The 20347-nt window shown below is 48.3% G+C and overlaps 1 protein-coding gene across 2 annotated transcripts; it reads left to right on the forward strand.

Moving 5' to 3' along the window:
- Positions 1-384: 384 nt before the first annotated feature.
- Positions 385-18634, forward strand: RAB7A (RAB7A, member RAS oncogene family). Of its 2 annotated transcripts, none has more exons than XM_042880301.1 (6): positions 385-483; positions 14501-14561; positions 15625-15751; positions 16564-16782; positions 17380-17508; positions 17677-18634. In XM_042880301.1, exons 2-6 carry the CDS (start codon positions 14509-14511, stop codon positions 17770-17772), a joined length of 624 nt encoding a protein of 207 aa, XP_042736235.1. In that variant the 5' UTR covers positions 385-483; positions 14501-14508; the 3' UTR covers positions 17773-18634. The 2 variants fall into 2 exon arrangements, with proteins under 2 accessions (XP_042736235.1, XP_042736236.1); XM_042880302.1 differs by lacking the exon at positions 385-483 and adding an exon at positions 13442-13464.
- The last annotated feature ends 1713 nt before the right edge of the window (positions 18635-20347 follow it).

Below are 20347 nucleotides of genomic sequence, written 5' to 3' on the forward strand. Positions count from 1 at the left end.
TCAACTGGAACAGATACTCCAGATTATCGCATCCAACCATCATGCTGCCCTACCGCATCCCATCACTAAGCAATGCTCTTGGTGCCATGTCCTCGCACCTCTTAAATACCTGCACTGCCTCCCCGGGCAGCCCATTCCAACGTTTAACACTGCTAACGAATACATTCGAGTCGCCTTACTGCAGCGCGCAGTCTGCACTCGCACACCAGCCTCGCCCCCGCCCCACTAACATAAGATGGCGGCAGGTAGCCCGCGATCACGTGACGCGCACACGCCGCTTCGCTTCGCTTCCCTTCCCTCCCCCTCCCGCCGGCTCCCGGCGCCGTGATGACGTCAGCGACACCGGGCGGACCCCGTGACCGGAAGTTGTCGGGGGGGAGGCGGAAGTGAAAGCGGGGAGGTGGTTGGGCCCGATAAAGCCGACCGAGACGAGCGGGGGAGGGACAGCGAGGTTCGGGCGGGCGCTGCGGCACACGCACCACGGTGAGCGGGGGGGGCGTGCGCGGCGCCTGTGCTCGGGGCTGGGTTGGGGGTGCCAGCTCCGGCCCAGCTGCCGCTGCTGGGCGGGGGGTGCCGCTCGGGCTCCTCCCTGCGGCCGGAGGCGCCTCTGGGGCCGGCTGGGTTAGGGGGGCGCCGCCTTTGTGCTTCACCTGAGCTCGGCCCGGTGCCGGAGTGGCAGCCGCCCGCCCTGGGGTTGATCCGGGGCGGTGGAGCCGAGCTGCTGCCTCCCCGGGGCCGGGCCCGGCGCTTCTCCCGAAACAATGGAGCCGAGGGCTCTCTGGGAAAGGGCTTCTCCGCCCGGCGCCTCGGGCACGGCGGCACGAAGGCCTTCCTCGGGCTGTGCGTTTTCTCCAGGCCTGTGTGTGTGTCCTCGCTGTGAGGTGCCCGCGGTGGTCCCTCACGAAGCAGAGTGCGTTGTGTGTGGCGTGCTGCGCTGCTCTTTGCCGGTAGGGTAGGGCTGGGGGCCGGGGCTGCCCATAATGCTGGGAGGTGGGTGGTGGCTGTGCTTGAAGTGGTGGGGGGGAGGGAGGGGGGCGCCTGGGTGCTGCTTTAGAGACAAGCAGGCTGCCTGGGGAGCGATTTATGCTGCCAAACAGGAGGCTGGGAGAGCTGGCAGTTATTGCGAAAGGAGCTCTCGGCATGTGCAAAGCCTGACTCAGTTCTGAGCAGTATGAGAGTGGATGTTGGAAGTGCTTTTTGTTCTGAGAGTAATAAGGCAAATGAAATGATGGATGCATTATTAATGCCCAGGTACATTGAGGCTAATAAAGATAGGAATACTTAATGATTGTATTTAAAAAGAAGTGCGCTTTGTTTCTTGTAAATAGTGGAATTCTTGCAGTAGTAAGGCAGTTATTAAAAGAATAGGCTGCTGTAATCTGAAGGGAGAAAGGTAACTGCATCAGAATGAGCAAGTCTTACCCAATAGCTCTGAGTTATTTAAGTAAAAGCAGGAATTCTCAACACTGTTTTCTTGCAAGCTAAGAATACTTACTGATAAGCAGAGTTGTTGGGATATGTATTGGTTTTTTTAATGAGTAAACTGAGAACACATAATAGAACAAAGTCCTCCCAACTGTAAGCAAGCTGTTCTTTGTTTGATAACTATGAATTGGGAATGTTAAAGCTTCCAGCACCTGGCTGGCCAGCTCTGACCTGTGCTTAGCACTGTGCCTTTTGGTGTGGGTTAGTGCTGGGGAAGTGGGGAGTTCCTTTTGGGAGCAGTACACAACCAGCAGTATGCAGTGCTTGGCTGTGATTTCAAGGCTCCCTTGTGGCTGTTCTGCGTGTGATCAGTGGTGGTACTAGTGATGTGTGATAGAGGCTGCAGCCTTGCTGTGCCTCCAGCTGGGCTGGGCTGGCAAAGTGAATGTACTCTGCACTTAAAAGATAGATTTGAGGTTGTCTTGGGTGGAGTTGTTTGAATATTCCTTGTTTAATAATCAGAACTCCGTTGCTGTGCTTCTTCAGGAAGAACAAGTATACTTGTCTCTTTTTCCCCCCCTCCTTGTGACTTCCAACAGCTGACTGAACACATGACTTGCTCTCCATGAACTAATGAGCAGGCTCACCATGCCTTTAGAACCCAAAGTAGCTCTAATAATGCCACTTCCAAGTGCTGCCCTTTCTTTTCTGTACTGTTAATATTCCTGTGAGATGGGGGTTAATCTGTCCCCTCAACAGGGAAAACTCTGAAAAAAACTACAAGCAGTTTCTTGCTTTCTTCACCTGCAGCATGAAGTATAACTGGTAAGGTCTGAAATTCATTAAATTAAACTTTCCTTTTGCCCATGGTGTTGTGCAGTGGCCAGTGTCCTCAAATACTCTATTAATAGTTCAGCATGGCACGCTGAGACTTACACCTTAAAATGGAAAGGTGCCAAGGTAAAAGCTTAAATAACTGTTGCAGGTGACTGTGCTACAGTCATCCTTTTCATCTGCCAAATTCAGTGCATCAGCCACCATCCAGAGCAGCGCAGATGTGTTGTGAAGCAGGTGAATCCTGAATTGTAAACGGAAAGCATACGAACTCTGCTATTGAATCTCTCCTGAGTTTTATCTGAGGAAGACAACATCCTTTGTTTTCTACCCAAAACCAATGTTTGGGGAAAGAGATTTACCAGATTGAATTTGTAGCTTCTTAAAGCTACTGCTTTAAGGCTGCTGGCTTGGAAGGTCATGCGAATTACCTGTCAGAGCAAATCTCTGGCAAAACTTGTCCTTGAGGAAACATGACAATTAAGATCAAACCATCTGTGCAGAACTATATATAGTTTTGTTTCTGACATGTATGAGATTTTAGTCTGACTTCTCTGCAAAAATGAGACTAGCTTATGTGGAACTTAACATTTGACTGTAAACAAAACTGCTTGTGCTGGATTAGGATGTTCTTTCAAATGTTTCATCCAGAGATGGGTGCTTGGTGAGCCTGGGCTTAGGAATGAAGGCTGTGGAATAAGGCACAGGGTGTTTGCATTTCTGAATGGGCTTAGGAGTGTCTGGACTCACAGATGCTTGCTGTCCCTCCTGTTGTAGCATACCAATTTCTTTAATAACAGAAGTAAACTGAGTGTGCAAAGTGAGAGTTTGGTGCTTACCAGTGTTCTCTGCCTCCTGGGCTTTCCCATGGCTGTGACCTGAGCTGCTCTGAAGCACTTGCTAGGCTTGTTGGTACTGAGGTCCTTTTGGTAGAAGGGGGTGCAGATGAAAATGAACTTGGTGCTGAACTTGGCTGAGTGCTAGTAAGTTTATGCCTCGTATGCTGGTCTGACAGCAATCCAGCATCCTTCAGATACTGAAGCACTTCTTTGCACAGCATTGTTTTGATAATTGCAGTTTAATTGCCTGTTGGAGTTGGGTTGACTTCCCCCTGCAGCCTTTCAAAATGATCTCCTGCAGTTGCTGTGTAGCAGTCTGCCTTCAGACACAGAGAAGTTGTGGCACTAAATTGTGAGGGTAAAAGGTTGCTTTCTGCAGTAATGGTCCAAACATGGGCTCTGCTTCTCAAAACGGGATTGAGCACGGTAACAAATTGAATGACAGTAGCTAATATAGCATTTGCTGTTTTACAGTTAGCTGCCTTATTAAAAGGTTACTTCCCTTTAAATGCGATTTGAATAAAACTTCTAAATGAGTGCCCAAGGTCAGTGGCTCCAGTTGCGCTGTTCAGAAATAGTAGGCAGTTAAGGGAGGCTCCTATCACATGGCTGCTGCTAGCTTTCAGTATGCTTGCTTCTCCTGCTGCATCCCCACAAACAGAGCGTGCTTGAACTCTGCATGCTGCTGCATTTACTGCTTGCTGGAGATCTGCTGTGATGATGTCATTGTTGCTGTTACTGCTGCTCCTGTGAGACTGCTTCTCCTTCCTGGTGCCAGAGCCAGCACTCCATGCATGAGAAAGCTGTGTCAACACTGCTGTTGCTAACTCATGCTCGGTCAGTGACAGAGGGGAACAAGCTTGTCTGGGCCACAGAAGTGTGTTGATTTACAGCTGATCTCAAATAGCCTTGACGTCTCTCGCTGGGAAGCTCTGAGGGCACAACTGTTCTCACAGGGCAGAGCGGCTTCAGGAAAGGTGCACTGCGCTTGAGATGGATTGCAGTGTAAACTTGTGCCAAGAATCCTATTTGTGCATTTTGAAAGCACTTGAGGTAGTGAGTGATTTGCCCTCCTGCCCATCCAGAACTATCACCTGAAGCTGACGTTTCATATCTAACTGTGCTTGCTTGAGTTTTAAGCAGAAATTCCTAAAATAAATGGATAGATCTTTATGTAGCTACTCAAGGAAAACTCCTTCTGGAGCCTGTACTAGCTCACTGCATGTTGCAGCTTTGATCACCTGGCAGACTAGCTGGACTAGTTAAGCAGTGGGTGAAAGTGAAGGCAGATAGCTGGAGCTTGCCTTTGGAGGCTTCCTGGCTGTGGAGTACTGGACTTTGATTGCTGGGACTGCCAGTCTTATCTAATGAGTCCTTACCAAACACTGGGTCTCTGTGCTGGAAAGCAGCTTGAATGGTAGCCTGCTTGGTGTTCATCTCTTCCAAGTGGGCTGAGTCACTTGGCTCTGTAGGTTTCTCCTCAACTTGACTCCTGGATACTGCTAATGTATCTGAACTGCAATCTGGCACTGTGGTAATATTGGCTTGAGCATGAGTGGTGAGACAGCTGCAACGAAGGCATCCCTAGCCCTGATCTTCCCTCTGGCAAGAAGATGTAGCTTACCAGTGCTGTCTTATGAATAATGTGCAAGTCACTTCAGTGAAACTGTTCTAGTCCTTTGCAGAGAATAAGAGAATAACTGAGCTGGTAAATGTTGTAGGAGCTGTGCAAGGGGGAGTAAGGGGCGAAGTATGAGTTTGAAACAATCTCCACTGTAGGAATTCCTTGTTAGATGTTGACTCAGCTGTCATGGTAAGCTGTTTCCCTCCCATCCTGGGACTGTAATACTTGTCCTTCCTGCTCAGCAAACTGCGGTAGCATAGTAAGAGGTGTTGAGTATGAGTAGGATCAGGACTTCTGCTCACAGACCTAGGTGTAGTTCTTAGATTGCAGTGTGTCTCTGGAAGAAGTCACCTGTCTTTGAGCAGACTTATTCTCAAGAATAAGACTTCCTGAAATAAGAGGAAGGATGTTGCTGTTAATGCTGGTTTTGTAGTTCTTCCAATTTGCATGTATGGGATTGGATCTATCAGTATTTGTCCTGTCCCACTTACTAGGTTCCTGGTGCTAAAGCAGAACAGCTGAGGTGCATCGTCTTGCAGCCATTTCTCATGCCATTGTTTGTGACTTGAGTGCCTGAACCTTTGTTGAAGCCTTCTCAGTTACTTGTTTCCTGCCCAGCCTCTAGGAACTGGGAAAACTAGCAGCCAGGAGTAGATAAAGTAAGGCTTGAGTACCAGTGGCAAGGTCTAAGATCTGTGTTTTGCTTACCCCTCCAAAGGTTATCTAACACCTCCTGTCTGTGTTTCTAAAACTGAAAGCATGATAGGAATGTGTAAAATCTTAGCAAGCTGGAAACAAAACAAGAAATTAATCCCAGTACTTGAAATATATAGTTGGAGATGGTAGAGACTCAGCGACTTCACTGTATCTTAGTGGCCTGACAAACCTGCAGTATTTTGAACTGGTCAGGCTTATTCACTGGTTATCTTCTGGATTATAACCCAGCTGCCTCTGTCTCACTAACGTGGGAACTGTGCTGGGCTTTCAGTATTCATAGAGAGGTTCCTGCAACTTGTTTGGTTCCACGGATGAGGTGGCTGTGTGCCAACAAGCTGGCAGCCACGGCAGTGTGATGCAGGCTGTATGGGCACCATACCATGTTTCAGTTGTATAAGGTTCGTGTTGCTTGCTTTGGCAGGTCTCCATCAAGGATGTTCTGGTAGAGGCATGGCAACATGGAAGCTATGCTGGTACAGCTAAAATGCTTTGTGCAGGCAAGGCCCTTAGTCAAGACGCATGGCTTGCTGCCTAGTGTCTCCCAGCAGCCAGTGGATGTGCTCTGCTCTCCTCCCACATCCTGAGATTGTCTCCCCCAGGGCAGAAGAGGGGAAGTTGAGCTTGCTTTAATAAAGGGGGAGGGGTGTTAAAGCAAGCATGCCTGCTCTTGTAACAGCCTTATCCCCAGGGAGGATTGGAGTTAGCTGGGAACTACCTGAAATCCTCAGGGACTCAGAGTGCTGCTTCCTCCTGGGAGGTAGGGGCACATCAATATTCATACCTGAATGGCAATGTAACTTGAGCCTACAAAAGGAGGGTAAGTGAAATCTTCAGGCTCTTGCTAGCAGTCTGCTGAGGCTCTTATGTGTCTTCTCATCCCTGGGAGGAAGATACCCTGTAGTGTGAGGGGCCTTTCCCTTCTGGAGGAAGTCTGGGTGAGGTGGACTAAGAAACCTCATGACTGGGAACATCCAGCTCGGAGAGAAGCTCTTTGTATGACTTTCTCACAGGGCTGTTTTTGTACAGTGTGAAAACTGCTGCTTCAGCACCTTGGTTTTCTCAGTGTCCTGGACTTGGTGCTATGTGCTTTAGCACATTGCCTATTTTGAGGCCTTCCTGTGCAGTTGCAATCTCAAAATACCTGCTGCTGGCTGTGGAGATGATGATGTTTGTTCTCAAGCGAGCTATCCAGGATGGCTGCCCAGCATATCTGCCCTTATTGCTGGAGATGCTGTACATCCCTTCCCCTGGCTCAGGGCATTTCTCACCTGGGAGAACTTGCTTATGCTGCTGTAATCTTATAATGAGCAGCAGCCCAGGTAAAGTAATGTTTGTGGAGATGTTGAGATCTGACCTCCAGACCTCTCCTACTGCTCTTAAACATGCAAGTGGTCTGACTAAACATGCAGAGACACATCTACCTTTGTACTGTAAGCAAATGAACTGGGGCTTGCTTAGCTCCCACTTTCCAACCATGTAATCAGATCAACACAATGCCTCCTCCAGAGAAGGTGGCTGCAGTGCTACCTAAACCACGAGGGACAGCTTCTAAGCTCTGCTCCTGAGCTGTGGAGGTGGAGGCAGGTCCTGCCTTGTTTAGACTCCTACTGAGCAGTCATAACTTGGTGGCAGCTCCAGAGTAACCAACTTGTTCAGTTCCCTCAGCTAATACTCCAGGATTGTGCAGGCCCAAAACAACTCTGATCTGGAGAAGTGCCGGGAGGTGTAACAGGGCTGTGAATCAGTGAGGTTTGGCCTGGAGAACTTGGCTTTGAAAGCTTGGGCTTTGAGCTCGACTAATCATGTGCATCAGTGCCTCTCAGGAATGTTGTGCTCTCCAAATCTGTGCTTGCTGCGCTAAGGGAGCCCCAGCTGAGCTGGAACCTCGGGGAGAGCTGACCCCTTCTCATGTGCGAGTCCTGTGATCCCTCTGCACACATCACTCCTACCAGGCACTGGCAGCATTGCTCCTGCCTTCCATCTGTCCTGGCTCTGACTAAGCTGGCATTTGGGATGTCCTCTTCTGTGGAATTATCAGAGCTCTTGTGTGCAGCTGGAGGAGTGTGCACAGGTCTGGCATGGCACCCATCCAGCAGTGAGCTCTTGGACCAGCTCAGCTGGCTGCTAGCACCACTTCATACCACTTGCTTGTGCTGAAGCAGACGGGTGCACTAAGCTCCATGTTGCATTACTGAGCTGTGGCTGGCTGCTTCAGCTTCCTTTTGGAGCAGCTGTGCTGGAGGCTGCAGCTCCACCCTCAGAACAGGGTGGGAGTTTGCTGCAGCCAGCCCTAGTCGAGAAGCTGATTCCTTTGGGATCCTGAAACATGTTTTAATATTCTGTTTTGATCTGAGTTGTGTCAGTGAAGAAAGCCCTGGGCTTTCTTCAAAAAAGGGAAGCTTTTGCCTTCTGATTCCTTGGTAGGGTTGGCAGACTCTGCACAGTGTACCTATGCTTGACAACTTGTGATAGCTTGTGTAATACGCTGTATCAAAAAGTAACCTGTAGTTGAGACTCAGTTCCATAAAGAGTAGCGATTGCTGCTTCCCAGGGCTGGGAATGGTACCAACTGGACAGAAGCTGGCTCTTGATGCAGCAAGCAGCCTAGCTGCCTGCTGCTGCTCCTGAGCAGGGAACAATGAGCTATGAGCTCTTGGCTGGGTACCAGCAGGAAGGAATATGTTTGTTGCAGCAGGAACACAAATGTGTGGGGAAGAAGGAGGTGGAAACCAGTTATGAGCTGCTGTATCAGTAGAATGTACTCTTCTGTGTAACTGTCACAGGAATAGCTTGCCAGCTGCCTTTGTGGACTTTGCTTTAGCCGACTGCTTTGCTGTGGTGGATTGGTGAAGCCTGGAAGCACTTCTGACCATGTGGACTGTGGTAGCCCACATTCCTTGCTCCATAGGAGCCTGTCATGCAGAAAGGCAAACCTTATAAAGAGCAGTTCTTGCAAGTTCTCTACCTGAGTGACAGGATGTATCTAACTTGCTGCTTAGGCACAAAGCCAGCACATGTCCTTGCTAGATGTGAGACTTTCCTAGATGGGAAGCTCTCAGCCAGCTGGAGAGGCTGAGCTATTGGTAGAGCTGTCTTGGGAGGAGAGGAGGTTGCCTGCCTGTATGGCTCCTGTCATTGCAAGGCTCAACTTGCTACCAGAACTAAATGTGCTTTTGTAGCTGTCCTCAGTGTGAGGCTGCTAGGCACTTGCTCCACTTGTAGAGAGCTCAAACTTGGTGAGGAAAACACACCAGCTTAGGTGCTCTCACAGAACTTAAAATCTACTTCTCGCTCCTTGCTTGAAGACAACTTAGCATCTCTTAATCCACGTTCATACAAAAGTAACAGTCTCTGCTGACTGTCCTGTAGCAGCTCTCAGCCTTTTTCCAGCTGAAAGCACAGGGTTGTGGCTCTGCTCATGGGCTCATGTCACTCTGGAGAATGCATTAAATGTTAGAAGCTCAATCTCCACTTGTCTCAGATCAGCAGTCATGTTGAATTGCTCATGCTGACACCTGTAGCTTTACATTAGCAGACACCTTATTCATGTTCTGCATGACCAGGTAGATGGAACTGAGCTGTTACAGAACCGTGTTTATGGGATGTGTTCAGCTCTTACTTGAGGCCCTGCTGCAAGTGGAGATTGCTGAGATGTCAAGACAGTTTCTGGACCTCCTGAGCTCTGTACAAGCAGAGCTGTGATCCTGGTCAACTAACTGCAATCACAGACTATGTGCCTTACCAGGACGTGATGCCTTTCATTGTCTTTGCTTAAAAAGTCACAGCAGGGCTCAGTGTGAGCATGGGGTGGATGATATATGCCGGTTTCCTGTTTTCTCATGTAAGAGCAGCATGAACATCCAGTGAGCCCCTCACTTCAGTGGCTGAAGGTCCAAGCAGATGTCACCTCCTGTAGTGCCAAACATCCCTGGAAACTTTCTGGTTCTGGGAAGAAATGGTTTCTGTGTGAGCTGGTTCTGAATCATTTTTCCAGCTTCAATCTCCTTGAAGAAATGCAGAACCATTGAGAAGGGGAATAAAAATAACTCTTGGCTATGGAGGCTTAATGCTCTGCAACCTCCCCCACATGAGAAGAGGGAACAGAGGTAGCGTTTCTGTGTCAGAAATGTACATAGCTGCTTTTCAGAACAATTTTGATCAATTCCAGGGTAAAGTTTTCTTTACAGAAGGTTTTCCTAGTATTCAGGTGGCTGTTCCTCTGCTCAGACTGTGGTGAGCCTATCTCTTAATGGGGTATCTTCTCATGGAACGCCTGCTCACTATTGCCCTGTCTGCAGGACAGGGAGTAAAACAGAATTCTGAAGAATCGTGGTGAGTTTGTCTGCTTGGTGCTTGCTCACCTCCTGTTTGCACCTTGTCTGAGCAGTGTTAAGTGTCCCTGCCAAAGGACTGGGGAAGAGAAGTGGGCTGCAATAGTCTTGTTACAGCTTTGTGCTACCTTCTAGTGGAAGGCGCAGATGGCAGGCAGCTAGATGCAGGAGCAGAGGGCTCCTTATCAAATGGCCCTGTTCACCTAGCATCAGCTTGGGTTGCTTTGCTGGTTAAGATTGTGATTTGAACTGTTTGATAGTGAAGGAGCAATGGTAGACTGCTCCGCTGGGCTTATTGGCAGGTTTAAAACCAACGTGCAGTCTTCCATAAAGCTGAGTGTCCTTGCCCAAGCCTGGCTACTTCTATACCCAAACTGTTCCTGAGTGACTTAACAGGGTGTTTCTATCACAAGGCCTACTTCTGTCTGAGTGTAACTAATATAAGAGATCTAGTGGGCTGCCAGTGTGAGCTCCTGCTGTTCTCTGCTTGCACCAACCTAATTAATATTGAAGTGCCTGCACTGTCACCTGACGCATGAGCATCTCTAAGGAATCCTTAACCATCCATTTCTACTTGAGTTAAAACAGCTGTCTTAATATAGCCAATGAAAGGACAATTGTAATGTGCTTTGAAGCAACAAGGGAAGTCTAATTGGATTTGGCACAGACTCTTTACTCTTGCATCTAGGCAATTGTGCTACAGAGCTTCATCAGACTGTTCCTGATTCTTCTGTTTGGCCAGCTAAGTCAGCAACATGTGCAGGTGTGTTGTGAGGGTTCTCCCTTCCTGCTCTTGTGGGCCAATGTTACACAGGTGGTAATATTACTGACAGTGAATGTGCCGTTCTAGGCTGAACCTCATGGGAGCCAACACTGGTAATGGCTTGCTTTCTTACAGGGATAGGCACTAAAAATTGAGTGGACAGACTTCTCCCTCCCCTCTGAGGAGCTGCATCATTCCTTTGGCAGCTGTAAAGCCAGGAGAGAGGAAGGTGCTGACTGGCCTCCCAACTGATGGAGCTTTGACAGCCCCTACACAAGGCTAGATGGGTGTGCTGGTAGGCTGTGTTATCATCAGTCATCCAGGTGACTTCTCTATGGGAGACTTGGCACAGTGTAAAACAAAACTGATATCTTGAGGCAGATGTTAACATTTCTCTTCAGGACTTCTCTGAAAGAGGAAGTGTTTGTTCAGAAATGCTCCTGGGACTGGATGGGAGCCCTGTGTGAGCTCACACACTGCCATCTTAAGGGCTTCTGTGACTCTTGCAGGATGCTGCTCTAGAATAATCACACCAGATATCACAAAGCAGAGAAGTTCCATGCATGTTACAAAATGGTCTCAGCCTTGGATACCACCGATTTGGTGAGTTCAAAACTGTGGTGGTGCTCAACCTGAGCTTGTCATACTGGAAGTCTGGGAGAACCCTGTGGAACCTACATCTCAGCTTGGCCCAGTACTGCCTAATGGATATATAAACCTGCACTGTCTGTCAGCAGAAGCTATATTCTTGTTCTCCTGTAGTTTTGTACTAGCAATGCTCATCAGAAATGAGATCTAAATAGCTTAGGACATGTATGTAGTTGTGCTCCTGGAGTAGTTTGAGCCTTTGGCTTCTTTTGTTAGAGACCCAGTTAGGATATCAGGGCTTCTTCAATCCGTCTGAATCTTTAAGATCTCTGTAGGACAAGTCACACCTCTGTTTAGCACAAATGGCAGCTTTAAAGCTGGAGCTGCTGCTGGATACCTGCTCAGCCATGCAGAATGTGATAAGGATCAGGGAAATGGCAAAGTAGTGCTATAGAGATCAACTTGATCTTAAACTAGAAGGCCTGCCTTCTGTGGGAAGGCTCCAGGACATCTGCAGGTTTTGAAAGATGTGTTTTATCAGGTCTGCTCTCCAATGACAGCCTTCTCTGAGAATGGCAAAAAGCAACTCTGGGGTTTCATTCTATGTGTAAGGAGATGGTTATTAAGGGGGCTTGATCCAACTGCTGGCTGGGCTTGGAAGCAGCATCCATCAGGAGTGGTAGAACAGGGGTGAGAAGCTCTGAGCAGTGGCCGCTGCTGAGGGACTGCAGAGCTGGAGCTCCTCACTGCTTTGTGGCCCAAACCAAGCTCTGAGCTGAGGCAGCTCCTGCTGTGCTGTGCCTCATATCCGTTGCATCACCTGGGGGGGAAGCTGAGTGCCTCACCTGACTAGCATTAGGGAAGCAGTAATGGCCCTCCACACTGATGGGGTAGCCAGTAAGCTATGAGAAGAAGGCAGGGCTGGGTTTGATTCATGCTTCCTGTGGCTGTTCAGTGAGCTGCTTCCCAGGTGATGAGACCTGACAGAGCAGCATTCCCTCGCCTCACTGCGGGACTTCAGGCCATGTTGAATTTGGGCACTAAGGATCCAGTCTGCTAGTGTTGTAACTCGGGGCGCTGTAAATCCCTCACTGAGCATGAGAACTAATGCCAGCTTGTCTAAAGCTGCTTTGAATACCAGGAGGCAGTGAGCTTGTAGCAGCTGATGGCAAATGATACTAAAAACACTGGGAGGAAAATAGAAGCAGTACATGCTGTGTTCTGACAGTCACTTCAGGGTGAGTTGTTTACCCTTGATCCTGAGGAAAACAGGTGACTATTACACTAGACCTGAACCTGTGCAGATGTTTTTGATGGCAGTTCACTATATGTAACTGTCTCTCAGCTGTTCCAAGGCCCTGCTTACTTTTCTTACTCCGTATGGGCAAACTGTTCTGCAGAATTCCCTGGCTTGGCTAGCACTAAGGTTGCTTTTGCTATGTGCTCTGAAAGCAAAGGAGGTGCAGTCTGCTTGGAAGAGTTTACATGGACTGTTCTGCCTGCTGCTGTTAACGGGATGAGCTGAAGTGTGGATCTTAGCATGAGCAGAAGGTGGACTGAATGTTGGGGTTGATTGGTGACATTCAGCTCCAAGGCAGCCAGAAAGGAGAGATGCTAATAACAAGAGTAACTGTCCCGTGCAGGCTCTCTGGCATCTACTGACAGCCATCTAAGGACAGCATGAACCCTCTGGATGGAATGTGGCTGTTTACTCAGCAGCCTTTGGCTGTTACTATCCGAGCAGTGTTTCACATCAATGTGTCACTACATACATGAGGTGGGTGCAGTCCAAAGTGCACTGCTTCCTCCACCAGCAGCAGGATGGCTCCTTCAGCTTATGCAACACTCCCTGGTGGGATGGTCTAAAAGACTGCCCTTCTTTCTCTGCTCAAAGCTTGATGATAAAGGCTTTTTGCAGTTAGACACCGCATCTGGTAAGAGGCTTCTGCGGCTCAGACGATGTTCCCTCCTGTAGCAGCAGGATGAAGTGGGTAGCAGTGATCTTGCAGCCTGGGCTGTTGCCTATCCCAGCAATGCGTAGGACCGAGCCGCTCAGAAGATGCACGTATTCATGCTGTTGTCAGAGTGAAGGCCTCCTTAGCTGTGAAAGTCAGGAATAGCTCTTGAAGAGTAGGAGTTATGTAGTAGAATGAATGCATGTTGGTGTGGCAGAATGAGAGTTCTAGGGTAGTCAAGTCCCTATTTAAGGGATTAGCACATGAAGCCTTTGTCAGAGGTTTTCTGAATTCAAAGTAGCACACGTATAACCATCTTCTGGCTTGTTCAGCTGCAGAGGGCCTGCAAGAGCTGCTTGGGGAAAGCCAGGAAGCCCACATAGACCAGGTCAGTACCAGACTGGGGTCTGTGATCTGATGAAGCCTGAGCAACAAAGATTTTTGTCCTATTTATTTCCCAGAGGTGGGGAGTGGGGCCTCACAGTAGGGAGTGTTGATGTGGGGCCTTTCTCCATTGCTAGCAGCAGGGCTTTCTACTTGCTCTCTCTATGCTGAGGTGTATTTGGGCCTGTTTGTTCTAACTTATATAGTTGCAGCTTCTTCACAGACCTGGAGGAGATCTGGGAGCAAGTAACAGCGTAGATCTCTGGAGCCCAACTCTCACTCTTGCTAATCAAATGAACTATTAGTGGCATGCGGCCACGCACCTAGGAAGAGTGGCAGGATGCAACTCCTGGTCTGGCAGCAGCAGACAATGTTACAAGGCTTGTTACTGTAGTCTTACTCCACCTTCCAGGAAGCTGAGGTGGCAGTAGCTTGCTTCACATCTCCTCATAAAGACCCCATAGCCTGGCAGTAGCTGGCATGGCAATTTCAGCTGTCCTGTGTGACTGTGACTGCTTCATCCACTGCATCTCCAGGGACTCAGCGTCTTCACAGAGTGCAGCTATTGCTCCTACCTTTCATTGCTTCTACCTTTCACAGATCTGGAAGGTAGAAGAAGCTAGGCTTCATTTTCTAGGGAACTGCTGAACAGTACGAAGCTCGAGTGTGGTTCTAGGTGCATCACTGCCTACATCTCACAGCACATATAAGAACTAGCTTTGTTTTGGGAGCTTGTTCCACTCCATCCGGTGAGGCAATGTCCAGAGAACAACTTGGAAACTGGATCCAAGGACATATGTGTATTTCTATTTGCTGCTATCAAGTTGTCACTATTGGTCATGCTTGGCCTTGCCAGTGCAGTGGACATATGCTTGGTTACTGCTTCAGTTCAAGGCTGCACTGGAAGTCTGGCCTCAGGCTCTTCCAACTGCTGTTTCCTTGCTAGCAGTCTGGCTTCTCAGACTCCAAGCTTACTGCTTTCTGCCTTAAGAAATAATGTGCTGATGAAGTCTCATGGAATTGTTTCTCTTCCTTTCTAGTTTAAAAGATGACTTCTAGGAAGAAAGTGTTACTGAAAGTCATCATCCTTGGAGACTCTGGGTAAGTGGGGGAGCCTTTAAGGTGCCAATCTGTACCTGGCTGGAGCAGTGCTCTGATCAGTGGAACTGTGGATGCACAGCAGGAAGTCAGCAGTGCTGGGAGGAGAGACTTCTCTAGCCCTGGATAGTGATATTACCTTACAGCTTGAGGATAATGTCCCAGCACTCTGTCCTGATGGGTCTCCACAGTTTAATATCTCGAAGACTTTCTGTAGTATTTAACAGGGAAATGAAATGGGTTGACCAAACTGGAAAGCCTCTCTGCAAGGATGTTAAGTTTGAAGGTGAAATAAGCATTTCAATTAAAAACGTAAGAAAAACCCCAAAGTAATAGGCATTTTTGTGACTTCCTAAAGCTATGCCTCTCTCAGAGATAAAGCTTACATTGAGCCACCTGCTTAGTTTCTGACTGGAGCCTTCCCCTTGAAGGAAGGCTTTACTGCTCTGCTCTCTTGGGCAAGGAGCCTGCTCCACTGCTGCAGGTTGGGGACTTGCTGTGCAGGCTGCAACCTGACTCCCATGAGTTGCACTTATTTATACCATGTGCCCAGCAAGCTGTTGATCAGGGAGTGCTTCTCAGCCCTGCAGAGCGTATGTGAACCCTCTGAGCTGTTTCTCTGAGGAGGCTCTCTGCCTCCAAGCCCCTGGCAGGTGTGCATGCAGCTGCTGTGCTGACATAGCCTTCTTCCTCCAGCTGAAGAGGCTAAAGGTGACTGGTTCTGTTGTTTTGCTGGGGCACTTAATCTTACAAGGCTGCCCTTATGATCATTCAGTGATGCATACTCCTTACTGAATATCAGGTTACTGATGGGGAAAGATAGTTCCTCAAGACTTTAAGCCTTCGTATCCTTATGTAGCTAATGCTTTTACTCACATGTTGCCTCAGCACCTATTGCTGTGAAAGTCCCTTCTTAGGAAGTGGGTGTTTTCTCTTTTTTTCTTTCCCCCTCTTGGAGAGGAGGTTATGGTAGAAAGTAAACGGCAGGGAAACGTTTTGTTTAGAGTGGTCAATTCAAACACAGTTGCAAAAGCAACCTACTTAGTCTTTTTTTCTTTCTGTACAGGGTGGGGAAGACATCACTCATGAACCAGTATGTGAACAAGAAATTTAGTAACCAGTACAAGGCTACGATAGGTGCAGACTTCCTGACAAAAGAGGTCATGGTGGATGACAGGCTAGTGACAATGCAGGTAAGCAGTGACTCCTGCTGGGAGGGTGTCTGCACTATGCTTGTGTGGAAGCATCTGTTCATTGTAGCTCAGAGCAGTGCAGGGGCCAATGTACTGGGTGTGAATCCCATTGGTGTGAAATTGCTCTTGGCCACAGCTGCTGCTGAGCTTCTCTCAGAAAAGCTGGATGTGGGCTGAATGAGGGAAAGCAGAGATCAGTTTGTCTGGGCTCAGCTAGTGGCAGATTTGCCAATCCCCACTTCAAAACAAACAGCTTTGGGTGCTGTCAGTGTACTTTGTCTTGGTGGAAAGATGCTCTTCTGTAGTGCTCAGGAATTGAAAAGGGCTGGAAAAGGATTCCTTAATCAGATCATACTACTTGTGCTGCCCTTACTCCTGTGGGTATAGTGCCACATAACAGACACATAAGCAGACTGGCAGGTTATCTCATGCTTTCATCTCCATGTGAGACTGACAGCAAGTCAGTGGAAACCCTCCTGTAGCCAGTAGAGAGGAGTTTGAACTGTCCCAGTGTACCCAAGTGCTGCAGGCAGGCTGCCACCCGATCCTAATGGCTGGTCCTGCTTGTTTAGAACAGTGATCCAAAGCTGGCTCAGGTTGGGCACAGCAGTGGTGAACTCCATCTTTAGAAGGATGTTTCTGGTCTGTGAAACCTGGTTTCTACGAAAAAATCCCGAACCTTCTGATGTTCCTTCTGTCTTGTTAGCTGGGGCTTATGGACATCTAGTGGAGAGTCTTTGAAATAAATACTCTAGTTGTGGAGTGTCTGTCTTAGATCAGAGCTGGCTTATTTGCCCTGTCTTTTGTTACAGATATGGGATACAGCAGGTCAAGAACGATTCCAGTCTCTGGGAGTTGCCTTCTACAGGGGAGCAGACTGCTGTGTGCTGGTGTTTGATGTCACAGCCCCTAACACGTTCAAAACCCTTGACAGCTGGAGGGACGAGTTTCTCATTCAGGCCAGTCCAAGAGATCCTGAGAACTTTCCCTTTGTTGTCCTGGGAAACAAGATCGACCTAGAAAACAGACAAGTGAGTACTGTGACTTGCTTGCTCCTTTTAGGGAATTGCTGGAGTGGAAGGTGTGTGTGGCTCCCCATGTGATAGCCAATGGTGGGAGAGTTTCTCCAGGCTGTTATCTACCTGGAGAGGTCAGGTGTCTGTGTATGATGTGCTCCTGCCTTATGGTAGAGCTCTTGCAGCAGCTCCCTGGTAGGCTTAAGGAGAAAGAGCTCTTTCTCCTTCAGTACTGCTGAATAACCGCTCTGGAAGCAGCGAGTCCTTGTCCTGCAGGTACCTGAGCAAGTTGTCCTCTGTGGTCTGGTCTCCTCTGGGCGCCATCCTTGCTGAGGGCTTCATGGCAGGCAGCTTTATCAGATGCTCCAGCAGAAGTTGGCCCTGCCTATGATAGAGCTTCAAATAAGGCTGTGGAAAAAAGTACTCAGCCTTATCTTTGCTATTAGAGCTGGGACTGCTAGGGACAGCTCTGTATCAAGGCTACAGTTTTAGTGAGGTTAGAACTGTGCTGCCTTAGCTCACATTGGCTGTGAGGGGTCTCTGGCCTTGACTTGTTTCCAAGTCCTCTTTCCGTCTAACTGGAGGTGGTGATGCTGCTCTCTGTCCACCCAGGTCACCACAAAACGGGCACAAGCCTGGTGCTACAGTAAAAACAACATCCCCTACTTTGAAACCAGTGCCAAGGAGGCCATCAACGTGGAACAAGCTTTCCAGACGATTGCACGAAATGCACTTAAACAGGTATGAAGGGGCTGGCGGTGCCCTCTGCTGGTGCTGGCCCTGCGTGCCGGGCTCAGCCAGTGCAGGCGGCTGGGAAGGCTTGGGCTCTCCACCAGCTTTCCCCGGCCCTTAGCGTGCTGAGAGCGCTGTGGGGAGCTGTGGCATTAACTCTTCCTTCCCTCCTGCTAGGAAACCGAAGTGGAGCTTTACAACGAATTCCCCGAACCCATCAAACTAGACAAGAACGACCGAGTGAAGGCTTCTGCGGAGAGCTGCAGCTGCTGAGGGAGGAGGGAGGGGTTGAGCACAGTCCTTCACAAACAAATATCACACTTAGGCCTTCAAACACACAGCCCCTCTTCTGTGTTTAAAAAGAAAATTTAAAAAAAAAAATAATAATTCCATCTCCAGCTGCCAAAATCCACCCATCTCCCATGAGCATCTGAGAGCCCAGCACTTCAGAGCTCACATCCCTGCACCATCCACATCACACTTCATGGTAACAGGCCTTTCTCTTAGTTTAAAATGGAAATTCGTATGTATGTTTGGAACTGAATCTAATTCCAGGTGTCCAATGGAGAGAAACTGTTTACAGGTAATCTGTGTAACAAGTTACATACATTTTTAACTGTCTTGTGTTTTCCCCTGTGAAGGCTGCAACTGGAAAGGCTGATTACCCATAGTTCATTGCAAGCTCAGCACTCAGTCTAACTAGGTTGAGTTTTGTATGTATCTCTGTTAATGCTTGTTACTTTTAACTAATCAGATCTTTTTACAGTATCCATGTATTATGTAATGCTTCTTTAGGAGAAATCTTATAGTACATGTTAATATATGCAACCAATTAAAATTGTATAAATTAGTGTAAAATTCCTGAATTACATGTTCAAGTACTGAAACACAGATTGTGTAGAAAGTGAGGAGGACACTTGTGAGCTGTGGTGTGCTAGCGACACAGAGTCCAGATAGAGGCAGTATTCTGTACAGTAGAGATGAACTATGTAAGTCGTCTTGTTCTGAGGCCGACAGGCTTCATCTTCTGGAAAATCTGTCTGGCTACCTTGTATCTAAATTCTGAGATTTGCATAACAGCATTGACATGCACACTGGATTATTGGGTTTAAAATTAAATACAGCTATGAAATGACCTCGCTGTTCACCTCTCCTCCTGCTTAACTCCTGATGTCCTGGATTGAATATGAGAAGGAGCCAGAGCTGGGGTGCTGCAGTGGCTCTCTGTGCTGTGGAAGGAGCTCCTCTCCCACCCGGGTTAGGGTAGCTGTGTCTGAATGAACGACCTGGACTATGGATCTTCCTTTTCTTCTTACTGACTGCTAATCTGGATTTTTTGGGATGGGGAAACTTGGCACTCTAGCCCCTTTTCTCTCTCTTCCTTTCTTCCTGGTATTTGTTCTTGCGTTTGTAGCTTGCTTAAATGGAGCCCTTCTACCTGTTTTCCAGAGGTCTACATTCTAGTACGTAGGCTGAGCTCTTATGTAAAGAGACAAACATGATGCCAATAAACTAAACAAGAACAAACTTCCTTGTTTACTTCTGTTTCTGACTCTCTTTTTTCCTTCACTAACATGCTTTCTTTCTCCTGCTCTGTCACCTTTTCATTGAACTGGTGCCTCCTCAATGGTGCAGCCTCTGTACTGTAAGGTTGTTCCCTTAAGAGGGGGGCTGGGCAGGTGTTATTTAGTTGGGTGACCCCACACACCTCAGTAGGGCAGCTATCTCTGCTCGTGCTCCTTGGGTTGAGCAAAGGTTCTCTGCCTGATCTGGTCTGCTCATCCTGAGGCGTGCAGTTCCTAGGTTCTGGGCATGACCTCTGCTCTGCTGCCACCTCTGCTGGCACTCAGTGCTGCCTCACTCACTGCTGTGTCTGCAGCAACACGGAAAGCAAAGCAGCGAGAAACGAGGCCAGTTATTTCAAGGGACTTCTAACAGCCTTTGTGTTCTGTATCCTACTTTGTGGCTTTATCCTTGCACACTTTTCTCTTGCTTGACTGGCTGTTGCTGTCCACATCCATTTCAAACAACTGCCCTGCAATTGCTGTGTCCTGGTGGGACTGCATCTTTCTGAAGAACTCGAGCCTTGTGCTGATTGCCATTGAAAGCATCACCTCATGCCTGTGCAGGCTGATGCTGGCTGGGCTGATTACTCCCTGCAGTGCCCATTGTGTTGAGGGGAAGCCACTTCTCTGCTGAAGCATCAGCCCTGTCCCCATGCACCTGCAGCCCTCAATGGCCTCAACCACAGCACCCAGCTGTGAACACAGCCTGGCTGCACCTGGGGAAATGAGGGCACACAGACATGCTTCTGCCTGCCTCGGGTACATGGAAATGCATTTATCTGAAGTTTGTGTGTGTTCTGACATATATCAACACATCTACACAAACTATAATGTATATATTGTGTGAGTAAATATGCATACATACATGTGTATGTGCACAGGGTTATGTGTACGTGGAGAGCCACAGAGCAGAAGCTGGAGGGCATACAAGAGCACAAAGAAGCCCGCAGGTCCCTGTGTGTGTTCTGCTGTCTACACAGCCCCTGTGTCAGCATGCTTCAGTTTAATTAGAAGTGTCTGATTACGTACAGAGCTAGATGGATGCAAACACGTTTATGGGCTCTATTTGCACACATCAGATACGTATGCACACATGGGTGGGTGGTGCATGAGTGAGGTGGATAGAAAATATGGACACATGCAGTCAGTTACACCTATAAGCAGTATACTAGATGTATAAGCACTATACTCAGTACACATGCATACCCACAGGACAATAATCTGTGTGTGGATGGCGATGGATGGATGGATGGATGGATGGATGGATGGATGGATGGATGGAT

The sequence above is a fragment of the Lagopus leucura genome, unplaced genomic scaffold (genome assembly GCF_019238085.1).
Source record: "Lagopus leucura isolate 7727_CA_CO unplaced genomic scaffold, USGS_WTPT01 Super-Scaffold_100026, whole genome shotgun sequence".
NCBI classification, from domain to species: domain Eukaryota; kingdom Metazoa; phylum Chordata; class Aves; order Galliformes; family Phasianidae; genus Lagopus; species Lagopus leucura.